At 40.1% G+C, this 20,356-nt stretch overlaps 1 protein-coding gene across 5 annotated transcripts in view; it reads left to right on the top strand.

Moving 5' to 3' along the window:
* Positions 1–20,356, top strand: part of gria1a (glutamate receptor, ionotropic, AMPA 1a) — a 66,498-nt gene that overhangs the window by 39,286 nt on the left and 6,856 nt on the right. For all 5 annotated transcript variants that reach the window (XM_037262360.1, XM_037262359.1, XM_037262362.1 and 2 more), the window contains exons 10-13: positions 338–544; positions 863–1,308; positions 16,618–16,816; positions 17,636–17,883. In XM_037262360.1, coding sequence (XP_037118255.1) covers positions 338–544; positions 863–1,308; positions 16,618–16,816; positions 17,636–17,883 — 1,100 coding nt within the window. The remainder of the gene's footprint in view (positions 1–337; positions 545–862; positions 1,309–16,617; positions 16,817–17,635; positions 17,884–20,356) is intronic.

Here is a 20,356-nt window from a genome sequence, read left to right as displayed (position 1 = left end):
ACCTTCAAAGGAATGCAGCCTAATAAACATGATGAAATGTCATTTAATTAATGTTGCTTCCAATTCTTGCAGAGCGACAAGTACATTTTCATGTCAATAATATTCCTTTCATAAGGATTACTGTGCTGCAAAGAGTCCTTACAGCTTTAATATGAAGCATAATGCTGTCTCTGCTTAAATTAACTCTAAAAAAAATGTCTCGCTATACTGCGCTAATCTACAGCTTGTTCAATATAGTCATATAGCCAAAGACTTTTTGTTTCAGCAAGTTTTAATTATTTCATACACATTTCAGTCATTCCGTCATTTCATTGCTTTTTATGCTGTGTATTTTTAGGAATCACCATATGTGATGTATAAGAAGAAACATGACCAGCTTGTTGGGAATGATAAGTATGAGGGCTACATTGTCGAGCTGGCTGCAGAGATAGCCAAACATGTTGGCTACCAGTACTTACTGAAGGTTGTTTCGGATGGCAAGTATGGCGCCAGAGACCCTGAGACCAAAATGTGGAACGGCATGGTTGGAGAACTTGTGTATGGGGTGAGTGTATTGCTTCGCATGAGGTTTTATCTGTTTCTAAGTCTTATCTGGTAATAAGGGTAAGGGCTCCGAGTGTGCTGTGTTGAAAGGAGGAGCTTAACTGATTTTACATACTGCGTAAGTTTTGTTGTTGTTTTTTTTTTTTCATTTTTATTACTTTGATTGGATGCACAGCAGTCATGTTTTCGTGGAATGAAAGATGGTTGGTGTGGGTTGCATAATTCAATATTAGGGGTCGTGTATTGAAAATACAATGTAATTTAACCAATGTTGTAATCCATGAAAATAAATGTGCATTGCGAATTTTCTCTCCCTCAGAAAGCAGACGTGGCTGTGGCTCCTTTGACCATCACCCTAGTCCGAGAGGAAGTCATCGACTTCTCCAAGCCCTTCATGTCTCTGGGCATCTCTATCATGATCAAGAAACCCACCAAATCCAAACCCGGAGTGTTCTCGTTTCTGGACCCCTTGGCTTACGAGATCTGGATGTGCATAGTGTTTGCTTACATTGGCGTCAGTGTGGTGCTGTTCCTTGTCAGTCGCTTCAGCCCCTATGAGTGGCACGCAGACGACTACGAGGAAGGAGGAGAGCCACAGAGCCCTTCTCAGGTGGCGGGCTCCAACGGTTTGCAGCAGGGCCAAACAACGACCCAAGCAAACTCCAACCAGCAAAGTCCGGAGCAGACCAATGAGTTTGGCATCTTCAACTCCCTTTGGTTCTCACTGGGGGCTTTCATGCAGCAAGGCTGCGATATCTCACCACGGTAAGACCTCTGTTCCATTTAGATCACTGCATGTCACTCAAACTGATCAACCTGTTATTTGAACTTTTGATTTACTCGAACTCTTTGAAAGACAATAGTGACAGATCCTGATGGGAGTATTGAATGTTCTGTCTGCTCCCATTAGTGCTCTCATACGTAGTGGCAAGAAAGCGTTCTCCAAAGGTCACCAATTAAAAATCTCATTAAGTGTCTGAAATTAAAGACTCTTAGGTCGACATTCTGAGCTTTCCGGAGAGGATTATGCTAGTATTATCACTGTTCGTGTGAGTCTGACCTAGCAGATTGAGGATAGGGCAGGAGCTTCTTGTCTCTTTAAACATTAACACGTATGTGCATTATTTGTAAATACAAAATTGGATATATACATGTCTAATCCTTCTACGACAAATGCCATGCCAATTGCGCTCTAAGGTTTTGATGAGATGGGAAAAACTGATTGACTTGCAGCTTAGCAATTGTTTTTAAAACCTTACATGACTTCAGGTAACATATGACCTATAAATGCAAATGCCAGACTAGCTATGTATTTTATATGATTGATAAGAAAAAAAAAAAAAAAAAATTGTCTGGCGAGACCTTGGTCTTCGTGCTCGGTGTTTTATTCTCTCGGTGATTCCAGTGAATGCATCAGATTTCACTGCCAAGTATCTTGCAGGTACAATTTTGCCATCCTCTTTCGGTCCCTTTCATTTCTGATTACATGCACACAAACATGTTTCTGATTGTTTCTGACCTTACGCTTACGCTTTTGGAAAGTGTGTGTCATTGATGAAGCATTGTTTAGCAACAAGTATGACATTCATTCACCGGTATTGAGCAGGTGCAGTCGTGTCCAATATAGCAGGGTAGCCACATACTGCCATGTGTGCTAGAATATCAACACAGTGAATGTTTCACCTCGCTTAGTATTGGCCTGAGGGAATTGCCCTCCCCTTAAACATTTGGGTGACCCAGTTACTTTAGTTAGCATGGCTCTCATTCACACACAGGGGTGAGTGTAAATGGAGCCCCTTAAAGCATGATGAGCCCTCTTGTAAGATTTAAAATCTTATTGTTTTGGTTTTGTCTGTATTTATACAAACTTGAATATTCATTCCTCAAAGCCCTTCCTCAACACCACACACAAGTGCATAATAGGGAAGTGTTGGTTTATTTTCACAGGAGCATTCTCAGTAAGATCTAGTCAAATGTTGCAAGCTTTTGTCTTCAATGTTACTTGTCAGCTTTTCACTATAGTGAGGCTAAAATTTCATGGATTTTTCCCTTATTTAGGACTATTTTTTTAGGGGGGGGTTGAGAAAGTCTTTTGGTTGTGGTAGCTTGGGTTCAAACCCATTGTTGTCTAATATTATGATAATATTACCGTATTTTCTGGAGTATAAGTCGCACCAGCCATAAAATGTACAATAAAGGGGAAAAAACATATATAACTCGCACCTGAGCATAAATCGCATTTTTGGGGGAAATTTATTTGACAAAATCCAACACCAAGAACAAACATTAATAGGCAACAGGCTGAACGGTACGGTATGCTAATGTTACATAAACACATAAAAGAGGAACTGAGACGTAACATATTAAGAGTTATTCAAATAACCATAACATAAATAAGTTTATCGAACCATCTGTGTCAGTCCAAATCATTAAATCCATCGAAATCTTCGTCCTCTGTGTCACTTATAAACAACTCCGCTGACTCCGGAAGTAAATGCGACGCTGACGTCAGACTCGTCGTCAGTTGCGGTTCCAATTATTTCACAGTCCTATATAACTACCGTATTTTTCGGACTAAAAGTCGCTCCGGAGTACACGTCGCATTTTGGGGGAAATTTATTCGACAAAATCCAACACCAAGAACAGACATGAACGAGCAACAACAGGCTAAACGATAGGTATGCTAACGTGACATGAACACAAACGAAGAGCTGAGAACGGGCCTGACGTAACATTCAGAGTTATTCAAAAAACTATTACATAAATAACACGTTTATAAAACCATCTGTGTCACTCCAATTCATTAAATCCATCGATCGTCCTTTATGTCAACAATGGGTGCGGGCCGCTGACGGCGCTTGCACTTCAAAATATTCCACAGGCCCATATAACGATAGATAAATTATATATCAAATAACTATTATATAAGCAATAATATTATCAAACCATCTGTCAGTCCAAATCATTAAATCCATCAATCAAATTCCTCGACTTTTGTCAACAACGCTGCGTGTGCGCCCTGACGTCAGCCTCGTCGTTATTCTTTTGAAATTTTTGAAAATGTATGAAAAAATTCACATATAATTCGCGCCTCAGTATAAGTCGCCCCCCCCACCCGAACTATGAAAAAAACGCGACTTATAGTCCGAAAAATGCGGTATATATAAACTAAATATATATATAAATTAAATAACTATAACATAAATAACAAGTTTATCGAACCATCCGTGTCAATCCAAATCGTTGAATCCATCGAAATCTTCATCCACTGTGTCACTTACAAACAACTCAGCTGACTCCGGAAGTAGATGCGGCGCTGACGTCAGACTCGTCAGTTGCAGTTCCGATTATTCCACAGGCCTAGAGCGCCCTTATGCGGCTTAGTGTGAAAATAACATGTGAAGTGATATACTAGTAAGTAAGTACCGTTTTTTTCCGTGTATAATACGCAAAATTTAACTAATTTATTGTCCTAAAATCTGGGGTGCGCATTATACATGGGTACAATTTTTATTTATTTTTTTTTAATTAAATTTTTTTTTTTTTTTTTTTTTTTTTTTTTTTTAAGAATATCATGGTACTGGTACGAGTATTGATTTATGTATTGTTCTCTTCTTGTCATGTTGTGAAAGAATGTGGGTTGAATAAATACCGAAAGAACAATAGTGTGTTTGTACTGTGCTCTGGTAATTTCGTCAAAGAAGGGATAATAGTCCTCTTCTCTTCTTGACTGACAATGAATGTGATAGTTTAATACAATCAGCAAATAACAAAATGCGTATTATAGGTAATATTTTATTTCACAACACTTTGCCTTGTTCCTTTCGTCTCTGCTGTTCACTTCAAACACGCTCCATACGAACGCAATGCTCTCGTATCAAACGCTTGCTCGATCACCTGCTCGTTTGCTGTCACAATGTACCCTACACAAATCCGAAACATTTGTTGCGGCTCCGAGTCACGACGAGGGGCAAGTTTTGGTTTCCAAGGGTGTTTTTATTCCTCTTCAACGTCTCTCCCATACAGAGCCGCCTTTTTCACATGTCCGCACGTCACTTTCCTCTCTTTTCATCTGATCGCGGTGGTGCCTTTATGGGCAGTCGGAGAAATCAACGCCAACAAAAAAAATACATCCAGCCTAGTTAAGACCATACCAAAGACTATAAAAATGGGACCCATTGCCTCCCTGCGTGTGTGACGATCATTGGGACTTTAAAAAAAAAAAAAAAAAAAAAAAATTAAAAAAAAAATTAAAAAAAATTGGGTGCGTATTATACATGGGTACAGGCTTTTTTCCAGCATCAACATGCCATTGTTAGGGTGCGTATTATACATGGGGGCGTATTATACACGGAAAAAAACGGTAATATGTTAATGATCAACTAATAATGTGTTAATAATTTCATATATAAGTTGCTCCTGAGTGTAAGTCGCACCCCCAGCCAAACTATGAAAAAATCTGCGATAGTCCAGAAAATATGGTGTATATATATTATATAATATTATATAATAATATTATAATATTATGATAATAATAATATTGATATATCTAGTTGAATATCTAGGTTTAACTCTACACTGATCTCAGTAAAGTAGACAACCAGGAAAGGAGCTCACTTCCCAGTTGCAGTTTAAATGACCATATGCTTCAAAGTGACAAAATCTACAGAGGATATAAAAAGTCTGAATACCCCAGGCTAAATGCCAGGGTTTGTGTTATGAGAATAAGACCAAGATAAATCATTTCAAAGCCTTTTCCACCATTTATGTGACTTATAACCTGTACAACTCAATTGATTTTTGTGTGTGGATCAGGTGAAGAGGGGCAGTAAAAATAAACAACTCAAATAATCCGGTTGCACAAGTCTGCCCACTCAATACTGCCATGAGGCTGTGTGAAGAATTAGCCATTCATTTTCAAACTCATATTAGATTAGTCAACACACACCTGCTAGCATTAAATTGTCTCCGATAAATCCCAAAGAAGTTCGACTCGTCTTTCGTTTGTTTGTTTGTTTGTTTGTTTGTTTGTTTGTTTGTTTGTTTGTTTGTTTTCAGAACGGGCATATTTTGTGCAAACACTGACTGCCATTTCAATTGTTCATAAGTCCTTCAACCTTGTATATTCCTGGAACCTGTTCAATTACTAGTGATGTTTGTTAGTTTTTGTTGGTAGGGAAAAAAAGCTACTTCGTCTCTTTTTTATGTTATAAAAGCCTAGCATTTGAACAGGAGTGTGTACACTTTTTATATCCGATGTCGTATGTACGTAATTGAAGTAGGTGCAGTGTATGAACACTAATATTTCCCTCAGACATATACAAAAGGACAATAACAAAAGAGGAATACCTTTAAATTTTACATAATCTGAGTCAGTTCTTTCCGTCCCTATATTTTTCATTGTGTGTTATGTCTCGCACAGCATAAGAAATTAACACATTTAATGTCGGATGTAGTTACTATGTGCGTGTAGGTGCTCGCAAATCACTGATCCTTTAGCTCTAATAGGCAAGGACAGAATGTTCTTTAGGTGCATTGAGCTCAGAGAAAGCTCTTCATTGTTACATATAATCAGAGACTGAAGGCCAATAAACAGTATTGGACATCGTCTCTGTTTTAGATTACTTGGAGATTGCGTTCCTTAATTCCCTTGACTGCACATGTTTGTGTGCATATGTGTGTGTGTTGTTATACTGTATGATGAGTGTACTTACACATGCTTGTAGGCATTCGGTGTTACTTAGTCAAACACTAACGTGGTACACGAATGTGTGTGGTTTGTGTGCATGTTTGTTTATTAGACACTCTGCTGCTCCTGCTATTTATTCTCAGTCTACTGTGCTCTTTCTAAATGTCAGCACTGTCACTCAGGCTTCCCATAGGCCGCAGTCCACGCTGTTGGGTCCTCCTTCTGTTTATCTCTGCAGATGGCTGAATGCCCTTCACAAACACACACCTCCACCGATCAGCCATCCCTCCATCCATACCTCATCCATCTATCATCCATCCGTCCATGTCCATTTTTCTGTCTGTCTCTCCAGCCATCTATTTTTCTGTTCTTCCACCAGTTGTGCTTTTGTTTTTAATGACTCAAGTAGACTTTCATCTGCCCCTCATGGCTGAATCACTTTCTTGTTAAACCTGCTCACCTCTGTTTGCCAAGTGAATGACTTTATTATTGTCATGTGGGGATATGTATTTTGCTATGTCAACAAAGTGAGGCTCAGCTGAATTGAAAAGCCCGCCTCCACACAGACGATTACCCTCTGTGCCCCTTTTGGCCTGTGTGTTTATGTGACCCTGGTCCCATTAAAGACATTCACACGTTAACACATACGTAGATGTTGTAATATACAGTTAGCATACATTGTGTGTGATGTATGCAACATAAAATGCAAGGTCACCGGTGCCATCCCTGTGCGGAGTTTGCATGTTCTCCCCGGGCCCGCGTGGGTTTTCTCCGGGCACTCCGGTTTCCTCCCACATCCCAAAAACATGCTTGGTAGGCCGATTGAAGACTCCAAATTGTCCCTAGGTGTGAGTGCGAGTGTAAATGGTTGTTTGTCTCTGTGTGCCCTGCGATTGGCTGGCAACCGGTTCAGGGTGTCCCCCGCCTACTGCCCGATGACGGCTGGGATAGGCTCCAGCACGCCCGCGACCCCCGTGGAGACTAAGCATTTCAGAAAATGGATGGATGGATGGATGTTGTATTTGATCCCCAGTCATTATTTTCCCAATTAATAACAAATGTTTGCACAGATCTTATTTTGGTTATTTGATTCAACAGAAAAAATAATAAATCTGCTTTTGTGAAGGACTACAGAATTCAGAGATTAAATACTGTTGAGAGGCTGAAATCGGAGGGCTTGGACATTTTTAACTTCATTAGACTAAATGATTACTCAATCACTAATGAATTTGATAAGCAAATATAATTTCATTTTCACAACTCTAGTCATTACAACTGTTCTCACTTTCATTCAGCATATTCTCCCAGAAGGCACTAGCGTGCACAATTGCGTGTGGGATCATGCATGTGTGTCCTGCAAACCTCCCCCCACTTCCTTACATTGTCTGCATTGTTCCACTTTTATAACCCTACACTGAAACTAATGAGCTCTGTCACTCACACTCTTGCCTGGCGGTAACGGATGTATCACTAGTAACCTGGGAGGATGGCATATGTGATCCGTGAGTTATTTTTGATGTCATCTCTTGGAACCCACCTACCACCACAAGGAGGGAAAAATCCACCATTGTCAGCTTCTTCATTCATATTCTTGCAGTAAATTGTAATTTGAACCCAGAATTTTGAACTTTTTTAGAAAAATAATGAGCAATACTTTTGCCTTCAAGGATGCACTGAGATCAGCTCAGCTTAATTAGAAAGGGTGACTCCAGCCATAGTCAAGTCCAAATTTTTCAATAATAATATTCGACTACATATGTTATATGTACACCATAATCTTTTTTATTGACAGTGTGTTTTTAATCATATTTTAGTTTTTTCATGTTAGTTTAAAACACCTTGGAATAAGAGGTATTGTAGTTAAACATCACTACTAACTACAAGCGAGTTAATTGTCCATCATGCAGAAACATCCATCCATCCATCCAACTAGCACTTATTCAGGTTTGGGTCACGGAGGCAGCAGCTTCAGCAGGGAAGTTCCCTCTCCTCAGCCACTTCTTCAAGCTCTTCTAGAGGGATCCCGAAACATTCCCAGGCCAGATATCAGTGGGTCCTGCCTGTGGAACATGCCTGAAACATGTCACCAGGGAGGCATCCATGGACATCATAATCAGATGCTCGAACCTCCTCATCTGGCTCCTCTCAACATGGAGGAACGGTGGCTTGACTCTTGAGTCCCACGCGGATGACCGAGCCTCTCACCCTATTTCTAAGGGAGAGCCCGGACACAAACTCATTTCCACCACTTGTATCCGTGATCTTGACCCACAGCTGGTGAGGGTAGGAATCTAGATCGACACGTAAAGAGCTTTGCCTTTTGACTCAGCTCCTTCTTCAGCACGGCAGAGCCACAACAGATGCTGCACCGATTGCCCGCTCTAACCTCCATGTTCACTCATGAACAAGACCTCAAAATACTTGCTCCTCCACCTTTCTTTGACTGAAAACCAGGTCTCAGATTTGGAGGTGCTGAATTTCTCCCCAACCTCTTTACACTCGGCGACGAACCGCTTCTGTGAGAGTTGGAGATCACAGCTTGACAAAGCCAACCACCATCTGCAAAAAGCAAAGATGAAATACAGAGGCCACCAAACCGAACCCCTCAAGATATGTCCATAAAGGTTATGAACATAATTGGTTACAAAGGCCAGCATTGGCATAGTCCAACCCTCTCCTGAAACAAATCTGAATTACTGCAGAAAATGCAGACCGAATTCTGACATCACTTGTGTAAGGCTCAAACTTCTCTTATCAAGATGTTTGGTACCACGTACTCCCGAAGCACCCCCACACAGAACTCCCCAAGGCACACGGTCATACGCCTTCCACAGAACAAATGTAGACTGGTTGGATGAACTCCCATTCACCCTCGGGGACCCTGCCGAGGCTGTAGAGCTGGTCTACTGTTCCACGGCCGGGACGAAAACTACATTGCTCCTCCTGAATCTGAAATTATACCTCCAAGTGGACATTCCTCTCCAGCACCCTTGAATAGACCTTATCAGAGAGGCTGAGGAGTGTGATTCCTCTGGAGTTGGAACACACCCTCCGGTCCCCCTTCTTAAAAAGTGGGACCACCGCCCCGGTATGCCAATCCAGAGGCACGGTCCCTGATGTCCAATCATGCCAAGAATTTGATTTCTTTATCACTCTGCATTCAGATTGCCTTTAATGATGACAAGCCTTGTTTTTCCAGTGATAGAGTTGCTGCTCCACACCATCACACTTCAATCAAGGCCTTGAATTGTCAACACCTGGGGCTACAGCAAGCTAAAAAAAAAAGTCAATAACAGTAGACTGGTTAACAGTAGAAGCCGTGTGAAGATTTGGCCCATTTTATGTCGGTGAAATGTGTGCTCAGTTGGGCTGTGCAACTCAGTGAGATTGTTTGTTTGATTGTTTGGGGATAAACATTGCTATGACGTGTGTGTGTGTGTGTGTGTGTGTGTGTGTGTGTGTGTGTGTGTGTGTGTGTGTGTGTGTGTGTGTGTGTGTGTTTGTGTGTGTGTGTGTGTGTGTGTGTGTGTGTGTGTGTGTGTGTGTGTGTGTGTGTGTGTGTGTGTGTGTGTGTGTGTGTGTGTGTGTGCGTGTGTGCGCGTGTGTGTGTGTGCGCACGTGTGTGTGTGTATCAAACAACTTATTTGTTAGATGTTTTAAATGAACAGAGGGTTTCTAATGATGGGGAAACATTTGCTTCGCGAACCAGTTGTATTTTTTTACTCCTCTCAATAGCACTGTTAGTTGAAAGAAAAGGGTTTAGGAAATAGCAAGTCAGTGTGCTTTCACCCCTGCGGTGAACCAAGTGCCATCTAGAGGGCTCAATGAATGCAACAACTGGTTCACGAATCATCTTAAAGCTTCACTTTCCCATCACTAGGTTTTACAGTGTTTTATTCAGGTAAAGCTCTACTTGTTATTTAACTACTTGACTGCTTGATGGGCAGATGTTATACGTAACACATGCTTTGTTAAAGGTTTATTATGCCATAAAAATCAGATGTGTTTCATCCATTGACAGTATAAAAACAAAACAGAATGTTTGAATGGGACTTTGAGCTGAATGATCTCAGAGCTACAATAGCGAATCTCTCGTAAGGCTCATTTGAAAATAACACAATCACGTTTTTTTGTTGTTTTTTTACGAACACTCCCTCCACATTGACAAAATGAAGGCAAACATTCAGATGTGTGTTTACCTGTGAAGCAACACATCCACACTTAAGTATGGAAAGTTTAAGTCATGAAATGACTTCCAAACCCCTCCTCCGTGTCACCAACCCCCCCCATCCTTCCACAGTGTTTGTGCTTGTTTTTAAACAAATGAGTGACTGGCTATTGTTTTTTGTTGTTTTTTTTTAAATATTTTTATTTATATTTAATTTATTTCACAATTACAGAATCTATTGTAATGCACTTTTGCCTCATTGAACTGCATATACACAACTTACAATCATGTTTTATCATGGCCATCTTTTTCATGACTTTTGTTTCTCTTCATATATGAAGAAACAATCACAGTTGTAATAAAAAATAAGTGTTGAATGTTTCACCATTAACGGGTAGCTTTTAACTCTCTTACTTCTCTCTAACACTCTTGCTTCATGTATTAGTAACCGGATTGAGATTTCTTACAATATTCAATATTGTTTTTTCATATTTCACCTGCTGCTGATTTATTTCAAGTTACTAACCCACCAAAATGTTACAGTTATATGAGACAACACTGAGTTATGGTTACTGCCTGGCAGTAAATAGAGAAGCACAAACGATATTTTCATTCAAGTGAATTGATTATCTCAGTATGCACAACTGTTATCGTTTTTAGTATCATTATAATTAACATTTGAGATCGAGTTACATTTCACCGAGTTGCATAATAGTGGCATTTATGAGTTGCTGTCACAGCGTCTGGGGAGGAATGATTTATTTATACAAAGAGTTCATTTTGGTTCTCAGCGTCACTTGTGTTTTATTTATCTGAAAGAAAAAAACTCATGCACACAACTTGTGATCATACATGCACGCTCGCTCAGAAACCAGTCCGGCACATAAACCAGATATACAAACCCCAACGGGATTTCACAAAGATGGTGTCCCTTTTGAGATGGATACTATATCTAATCTGCATTTAAAACACAGTCACATTCTTGTTTAAGGCAGCACTGGGCTTTGCTGCAATCAACTGTGGTGCCATGTTAATGGCTTATCAGTCAATCATGCATCTGTTAGCCACTGATTTAAGAAGAGGACCTAATGGGAGTTTTCCCACCGTAATGGCAATTCCGTCGCACATGCGGGAATGGTTGCTCTTATTGGACTTGCAGAGAGCGAGGCAGAAAAATTAGATCACTAAAGACTCTCTCAGCTCAGCTGTGCTGTTTAGAGTGCAGTGTGGGCTACCATGGCAACAGTAAGATGTTCTTCGAAGAGCAGTACGAGCTTTTCTCCCAGTGTATGAAAATGCAATGGTTCAGCTACATTTCTAATTTCTTGATTATTTCATATAGTGAGTGAATAACACAATGTGTTTTTATGATTTTGATATTTTGTTGTTTTGGCTCTCTCTCACTGGGAGTCAAAGACAGCAGCCCTGATGACAAAAGTTGTACAGCATACATGCACAGCCCATATCTGTCATGTTTCATGCATACAACTGAAGAAAACAAATGCTATTACCATCTTTCGGTGCAGCTGCAGCATGCTGGCAGCAATATTTTCATACTCTGTTTTTCTAAGCAGTAGCATGCTAATATTGACCTTAGGATGGTAAGAGGAGGGGATATTTATGAAATAATTATTTCTCGTACCAGCTCAAGTTTGTTGATTAGTGTGGTCTTGAAAATAAAAGCTCTGCTTTACTTGGGATACAATAATTCTAAAAATGCGAGCAGACAAGCAAAATAGCCTGCTCTCTTAACTCTTACTTAATTTCATTACTGTCTCCAATCATTTGTGTACTTTGCCTCGACTACAACAGCTTGTTTATTGGTCTTACATTCCTCAGAGAAACAAAAATAGAGAAAAACTTCATTAAGTGCAACTTTAACGTCACTTCATTAAGCACTATAAGCATTGTGTGGCACAAACCACTACGCTGTGCCATTTCAGAGTCTGATGATATTTTGGACCACAGCAAAGGAACACAATTGCGTTTAAGTCACACTATGACTTAATATTGTTCTGTTCTAATTTAAAATTCTTTACTTCCTAATCTGTTTGTAATATGGCTGATTTCTATGCTCTTCCAAAAGTTATTAGTCACTGCTTATTACCATATATCTGATGGAAAAGGCTGGCCGGGGCAATTGCGGAATCTCTTCTTGCAGCAGTGGAACACAAACACTATGACAAACACGTATCCAAAGTATGTCTGAAAATCCTAACTACAATTGCCAATTATTAAGGAATCCAATTACTTTTCTTTAAAAGTTATCCCCTTGTAGTCTAACGCATTTTCCCAGCCTTCTCTACCACACCTTCATGCACACCAGGAAGTTTTTTTTTTGCGTAGCTCCAACATCACTGTCATCTTGATGTCTTCTTCAAAATGGGTCCCTTGACCTCCTTCAGCCTGAGAAAGAAAACAAAACACAGAACGGGGTCGGATGAGTTGGGAGGTTGCTCCACCATGGTGATGTTTGACTCTATGAGGAACTGTCACATACTCGGGTTACTGCGCAAGTGGGTTGTCATGGTGAAGCAGCCATGAGTTGTCCTGCCACAACTCTCACACACTAAATGCAGCAAAGGTCACAGGATCTATTTGTAGACATCTGGTTGATCGTCTGGCCCACACTGACTGATGGTTCGAGTTTTGGTCTCAAATGCATCTTTTGTTGCACCACTCCTGGAACCTCTCTGACATACATACATTGTACCTGCAGGGCTTTTGTTGTTGAAGAAAGTATTCCCATAGTGCTGGACTTCAAAGCGACCACCTATTGTATTTGCATTTCACTGGATATTGTACAAATGAGGACTTTCTATGGCATGGGGAAAGGATGAAGCTACATAATCCATGTAGATGATAATGGGTGAACCATTTTGGTATGACACAAATCGTACTGGCAGCTGGAGGCCAGAATGCTCCCCTCATAATTTTTTTTTTAATTGCCGTTAACATTCCTAATTCACTACTTTTCCAAAGGAGTTATCAATTAATCATTCCAGCCTTTGTCATCCACGGCTGTGTTCCCATAAACAGTGCCCAAGCTCTTCCTCCATTACCATTTCTTTTTGACATTAAATTAAATTTAAAAGAGAAAAAAAAGAAAGAGGCGTAATGAATAATTGATTAATCATAGCTGTTACGAGGCTAAGAAATTACAGTCCTACTTGGAGGTGTTCCCTTACAGTAATGCGACAGCTTAATTTTACCAAGGCTCTTAGGCCGCTGCTGCACTAATATTTGATGAGAGCAAGAGAGGCTCCGTGGAATGGGCTTGGGAGGAAACAAAAAGGAACAAACAGGTCTGGGTGTGCCAGGTGCTCTTCTCTTTGAGCATGGAGGACTGCTGTCACACGCACACACACAGAATGGAAATAGTGACCTGGTTGTTCTCTCGCAGTGATTTACTTGCAAGCACACTCCAACTGGGACCAAGTGTGTGCACACTTGAATGCCTCAGTGTCTGTTCCAAGGTGTGGACCACAACAAAGCCCTGTCAGCACTCCGGCACATGAGCAAATAAGGAAAGGTGGGCACAGAGGAAATTGTGGGTGGATGCAGGGACGAACATCGGAACGAACAGGATAGAAAAAGGGCAATTGAAGCAAAAGGATTAGACAGCTGTTTACTGGCATCTCCAGAGCCCAGCAGCAGCAGGAGTTTACTTTTAATCTCTGTCATTTCTTCCTCAGACTGTCTGTTTGCCTGTCTGTCTCTCAAGCAAGCAACCCCCTCGTTGGATCTGTTCTCCCACTTGTTTTTGCATTCCCCAAAAGTGTTAATCATATTCTGTGCTTTAATCAGCAGAATTTTAGCAGTTCCCCAGACTCTGCCGGTTCATAGGATATACTACCTTTATATTTACCGTATGATAGTGTGCATTTGTGGAAATTGGTCTTCCTATAGCATACATTAATTGGCAACAATTTAGCGCAATCTAATGAGATTATTGTTGTAGGATGTGGCCTTTTTAAAGAGCATTCAATTTAGTTTGGCACTGTCAGAAAGATATTCATTTATACAAGGGATGTTCGATATCAGTTTGTTTGTCAGACCAATACTCAATTTGTGAGTGGTCACCGATACCAAGCAGCGATTACCCTGGCAAGCCACACCCACTAAATAAGTGATTCTGGAAACCACCCCATTCACTGCGGCTGGCTCGGCTTCAGTTCAAAACGCACCACCCAATCAAAGTCGGGTATTTTCAGTGAAGTGCGCAACGTCACTCTTTGGTGGCGAGAGTCAATCCTCATTCAAAATGGCACGCGAGAAACAATAATTTGTTCACATCATTCTGCAATAAATCAGGTTCAAGAACCAGAACAGACAATTAAACCTCAACAGCTGACGGAAGTGGAAGCATTTTTTTTTCAAACGTCGACATGGATTTTTTTTTTCTTTTATGTGACATCCACTCTGCTGATTGGTTGTCAGTTTGTTCAAGTTTGCCCCGCCTCAAAAAATGCATTTGATGCGACACCCCAGCAGTGTTGAGCCTGACATGCCAGGCTCAGTCAACATTTTTTAGTACATTTGATACGTAATTTTGCCCCAAAAACAGTGAACCTTCATATCCCAATATGGCAATTTTACTAGTACTGGTAATATAAAGCATGTATAGTTGCATAGATTTTAAACAACGTTTTCCAGACTATTCAAGTTAAAATTAATCATTTCCTCAAGGCACACCCAATTAATCACTGCTTTAAACATTGTTATTATTAAAATGTTTTATTTGGCATTTTGCATGTTAGTTTTTATAGTAGTAATTTGTTTTATAATCACATGCAAATTGGAAGCAAAAGTACTAGAGACTTTTTTTTTTGGAAAGAAGTGACAGGAAAAAATTGTGATTGTTTCTCCCCCACATTGAAGTCTCGGAAGCTAAGATGGACATTCCACATATATTCAGACACACTGTGCAGACGGCTCCATATTCTCCACATTTACATTTTTCAAAGCCTCGCCATAAACTTTATGTCTCCACTGGCTGCACTTTCATCATCTAGTCCTCATCAAAAAAGCATCTGAAATGATCACATTTTACTCTCTCACTCTTTTCCAACTTAATCTCTTCATGTGCATACTCATTTTGCCCTGACACAAAGGTGCAATCATGTATCCTCCCTTTAGTTCAGATATGTGTCATTTTCATTGCGCCAGCTCTGTGCCATTGCACTTGATAGATACAACACATTTTCAAGCATTGCTGTTCAAAATGCCTGCTTAAAGAAAGATGTACTGCAAGGAAATGCAGGGATTTGACTCAGGAGGTTCTGTTGTATTTTGTCCTTGAAGACTAAATTTATACTGGTTGAAGGTTTTAGCTACATGAAAAGCAAAGAGCAGTCTACGAATGAAAAACCAGCAAATGTGAAAGAGAGAGGTTGGGAAATGAAATAAGGCCATACCGCAGGCATTGGCCCTGGCTAGGGAAAACTGTTTGTAATGCCATACTGCAGGCATTGGCCGTGGCTGGTGAAAACTGTTTGTAATGCCTTGAAGAAGTGATTCACCCCTTGTGGAATAAGTAACAGACTTCAAATGGGTAGATGAAGGAAAACAACAGCCATGATGAGCAGAAGAAACATGTTGAAACCTATAAGAAAAAATAACTGTTAATGGAATCAGCAACAACCAAAGGGCAGGAGTGAAGGTCATGAATATGAACAAAAGTGCAGACGTAAAGATAAAGATATAAACTGCACATGAAAAAGGGAAATAGGAAGGCCAGGGATGACATGGCCTTATAAAAATAAAAGGCTCATCAGATGATGGGAGCAGCAAAATGAACTCAGTTTTCTACAAAAGCATGTTGTCTGGAAATAAATAAAAATGCAGCCAAACAAATTTCAATTTGATGATGAAAACCTCATCTAGATAATGGTCCAAAACACACTGTCAAAACAATTAAGGTGTTCACTGGGGGGTAGGAAGTGAAGGGTTTTACACTGACTATCCGAACTTAAAACCCATAAAGCATGTATTTTTAAAATTACATAGAATATCAAGGAAAATATAAAGTTATATATCGCTTGACTCTAGTTCAAGTCTATGTGCTCCAATATTTCCTGAAATTTGGAGACTGTTATAATTATTATATTCAAGTTTTTATGTACCTGGAAAGCAAATACAAATGCTGCCTGTTTAACCGTTCCGTTATTTAACACTAACTTTTGACCATCCTATGATGTCATCTCTCTGATCTTAGCTCCCTGTCCGGCCGCATTGTGGGAGGTGTCTGGTGGTTCTTCACCCTAATCATTATCTCATCCTATACTGCCAACTTGGCGGCTTTCCTAACTGTGGAGAGGATGGTGTCCCCTATAGAGAGTGCTGAAGATTTGGCCAAGCAAACAGAGATTGCCTATGGAACACTGGATGCTGGCTCAACTAAAGAGTTTTTCAGGGTAAGAGCTTTAAAACAAAAGAAATCTTCTTTACTACAAAGTGTGAATTTGCGCACAATCTCTTTGCAGGATTTGAACACTTTTATGTAACAGGTGACAATGTTGTCAAAATAATCTCAAATTTAATTGACCCTTTTTCGGTTTAGAAAGAAATGTTGGTGAATGATGCAAAGCAGTTCATTAAAGTTGGAAGAACCTGCCAACTGACCTTAATTAGCATTGTCAATACCCATTTCTTACATCTGTGGTTTTCTTATCTTGGGTTTTTTTTCGACATGATTTCCACAGTCACAGTGGGGTAGCCACGTTGCACAATGTGAAATGGGTGAATTATCAGTTCCCTACATGCTCACAATGTGCCTTGGAATTAAGGTCTTGATTTATGAAAAACTATTTTAAAAAGGTATCTCCCTTAACATTTGCAAAAATAAGATATTTACATTTTTAGCTACTGTATATTGGTGAATGAGGTTTTCTCTGCGTACTACAACTTCCTCCCTCATTCTGAAAGCATGCATGCTAGGTCAGTTGAAGACTCAAAATTGCCCATAGGTTTAAATATGAATGGTTGTTGGTTATAAGATTTGACCACTGTATCATACCTCTGGCCATATCAAGACCCTAAAGACAATAAGCAGCATATAAAATGGTGGGTAGATTGTGTGCGTTGTGTACTCTGCAACAACATTTAGTATGTTGCATGCAACTGTGCTCAAGAAGATTTTCATTAGAAAAGACTCATCGATGAACATAATGTGCCACGTGTGAATATTCCAAATGACTTCCCCAGATTAACACTTGTTTAATCATTTCCATTAGAGATCTAAAATCGCTGTGTTTGAGAAGATGTGGTCCTACATGAAGGCTGCTGACCCATCTGTCTTCGTCAAGACCACAGACGAGGGTGTCATGAGAGTTCGGAAATCCAAGGGAAAGTATGCCTACTTGCTGGAATCCACCATGAATGAGTATATAGAGCAGAGGAAGCCCTGTGACACAATGAAAGTAGGAGGGAATCTGGACTCAAAGGGTTATGGCATTGCCACTCCTAAGGGATCCCCCCTCAGGTAAAACCCCGACACTGCAGCAAAGCTGAATAAAAGCTCAGGGAAGCTTTTATTTAAGTTTGTGCATGAGCTAAATCGTGTATTTTTATTCTACCATGATATGCTTTGTTTAGTTTCATTTTATTGCCATGACATGATTATGCATGTACTGATTTATAGAGCAGTGAAGTTACGTACATTCATTGTTTAATTTAAGTATGTTCAGGTCTGTTTGTTTCTTTAAACACACTGTTGTATCTTTAGGAAATAAGACACTCAAACTTGTGAGCGCCTGCTTAAATGCAGTTGAGCAATCCTATTATTCAGTGAATTACACGTTTTTCTTATGAGCGGTTCTGGTGGCTTTGGGAATGAATTATCCTCTCAATTTTATGGCATGTAATGCAACCGCACTTAAAAAAATTCACACTAATTTATGGTAAATGTGTCCATCATAAGCCAACGGGCCCTCAAAGCAGGAGGCCAGTGAAGAGAACATTCATTCACGCAGCCACCTGCCTTAAGTCAGGGCTCACACCAGCGAGTGTCGAGTCAACCAAATTGAATATGTGGCCTATTAAGTGTGATAATTGATGTAACTAATGATAATGTATGCTGAATGCTCTTCTGCCATCAATGTCCAAGTGTAGCAGCTGCCATTTTGCATTACATCAACAACCATTCATGCTTCTGCTGCTGCAGAGAGGGAGAGCTGCAGCCAGTGCTATCTGAAGCCTTTAATCCATAACTAATAAGGCTCATTCATTTTAATGAAAGGAGCCATATGGTGAAATTTCATTCAAAATTGCAAAGCATTCATTTGGGCTTCCACCTTGATTCGCAGCCAAAAGGTCAGATAAAACTGACAAGAAATGCTTGCAGTAGTTCAATCACAGCATCTTTTAAATTAGACTAGAATGGGATTCAATAGTGCCAGTCAAGTGTTGAAATCTTTTTCAAAGTCATAAAGTCATCTACATTGTAGAGTAAATTTGCTGAGGACCTTCAGAAGCTCTCTCCCTATGTGGTGTTTAATCCTTTTGCTTTCAAGGTGCCACAAACAGATTGGTGATACCACACAGAAGCAATTTGTGATTTTTAATTGATGTTTTCAGCACAGTGGACAACAAATACGTTTTTGAAAAACATCAATGCACTGTAGTTTGAAATGCATGCGTCATTTTCTTTTAATCTGAAAAACAACACAGATAAACCCTTTGTTTTTCAGCTAAAGAGGAAATAATGACATGCATGCATTTTTTGGAAAGTAGGGACGGGCATATTCAACTAACGTTGTTTGCTGTTGATTCATTGTGTCTTGTATCAACCAAGTCCAAGTTTTACTTAGCTGCAACCAGCAGATGTGCGTTTGATTCGGACTCAACTAGTGGGAACAGTCTATAGAAAGAGAGATTGAAAAAAATAACAATAATAATCGATATTGACTCATTCCAAAAATATAATGAAATGCCCATCCCTATTGGAAAGCTATGAAAATATGCTCACATTGTTGCCCAGATGACATAACTCTTGTTTTTGCAGAAGGCGCTGACTGCTTTTGCTGACGATATACATTTTTTTATTTGTCCTGTCCTGTCATACATTTTGAATATGTATGATCTCCTGCCACCAACATGCCCGCCAGCCCGTTAATCCCATCCCACCTCCCTAAATGGACATCAGATGGTCTTGAACCTAGTGACCAAACAAACGAATTTCCTGACCATCCGTGTCCATGCACTTTGACTTCTTTCTTTCTGTCTAAGTGCGAGACTGAGAAAGAATTCATGGGTTTTACCAATTCAGAGGCTATTGTGGTTGTATTCCCTACAGCTGTTATGTACACTGAGGCTTGCAAATAAAGACTTTCCTACATCCAGTCAGAAAGGAAGAACGACACGAAAAAAAAATCTAGCTGCAGTGAGAGCTGCCGTGTCAGTAATTTGATGGAAAATACGTCAGATATTCACATCATAATCAAAGTCTGATTGCTGATTCTTCTTTTCTATGATTTGTGAGTTAGGAGTGTCTTTGTCTGCATTCGTCAGCGACAGGAAATACACTCGCTCACCAGAGGGAGGGTGCAGCCACAAAGGAGATGATTTGAATGAGGAGGATGATGATGGATGTTCAAAACATCATCTGTAGTCTGTCCCATAATTTTCTTCAGTTTTGTTTTCTACAAGTAAAAACCTGACTGTCTTTCTAAGGGCCTGAGTACATTTGGCTTTGCTGATAAATGAGTCGTTGTGAGCTTTAATACACTCGGAGGCGGTTTGGGGTTGAATATCGATCTGGCGGTTACCATAGCGATCCACACGTTGTCGTCACTGAAAGGAAATTGCCATCTGTAGACAGACTTCCGCATCCAAGACATCTCCATTTATAGTGTCTGCTGCGTCTCCCTCTGAGGCCGCTCCTTGGTAAAACCTGACTCGATTGTTTTATGGGCATCCAGCATTTCAGCCCACTGCAGATGTACAATTAACACGCA

This window comes from Syngnathus acus, chromosome 10, assembly GCF_901709675.1.
Source record: "Syngnathus acus chromosome 10, fSynAcu1.2, whole genome shotgun sequence".
In the NCBI taxonomy this organism is placed as follows: domain Eukaryota; kingdom Metazoa; phylum Chordata; class Actinopteri; order Syngnathiformes; family Syngnathidae; genus Syngnathus; species Syngnathus acus.
The sequence above is the reverse complement of the archived record's forward strand: the minus strand, read 5'-3'. Positions and strand labels throughout refer to the sequence as shown.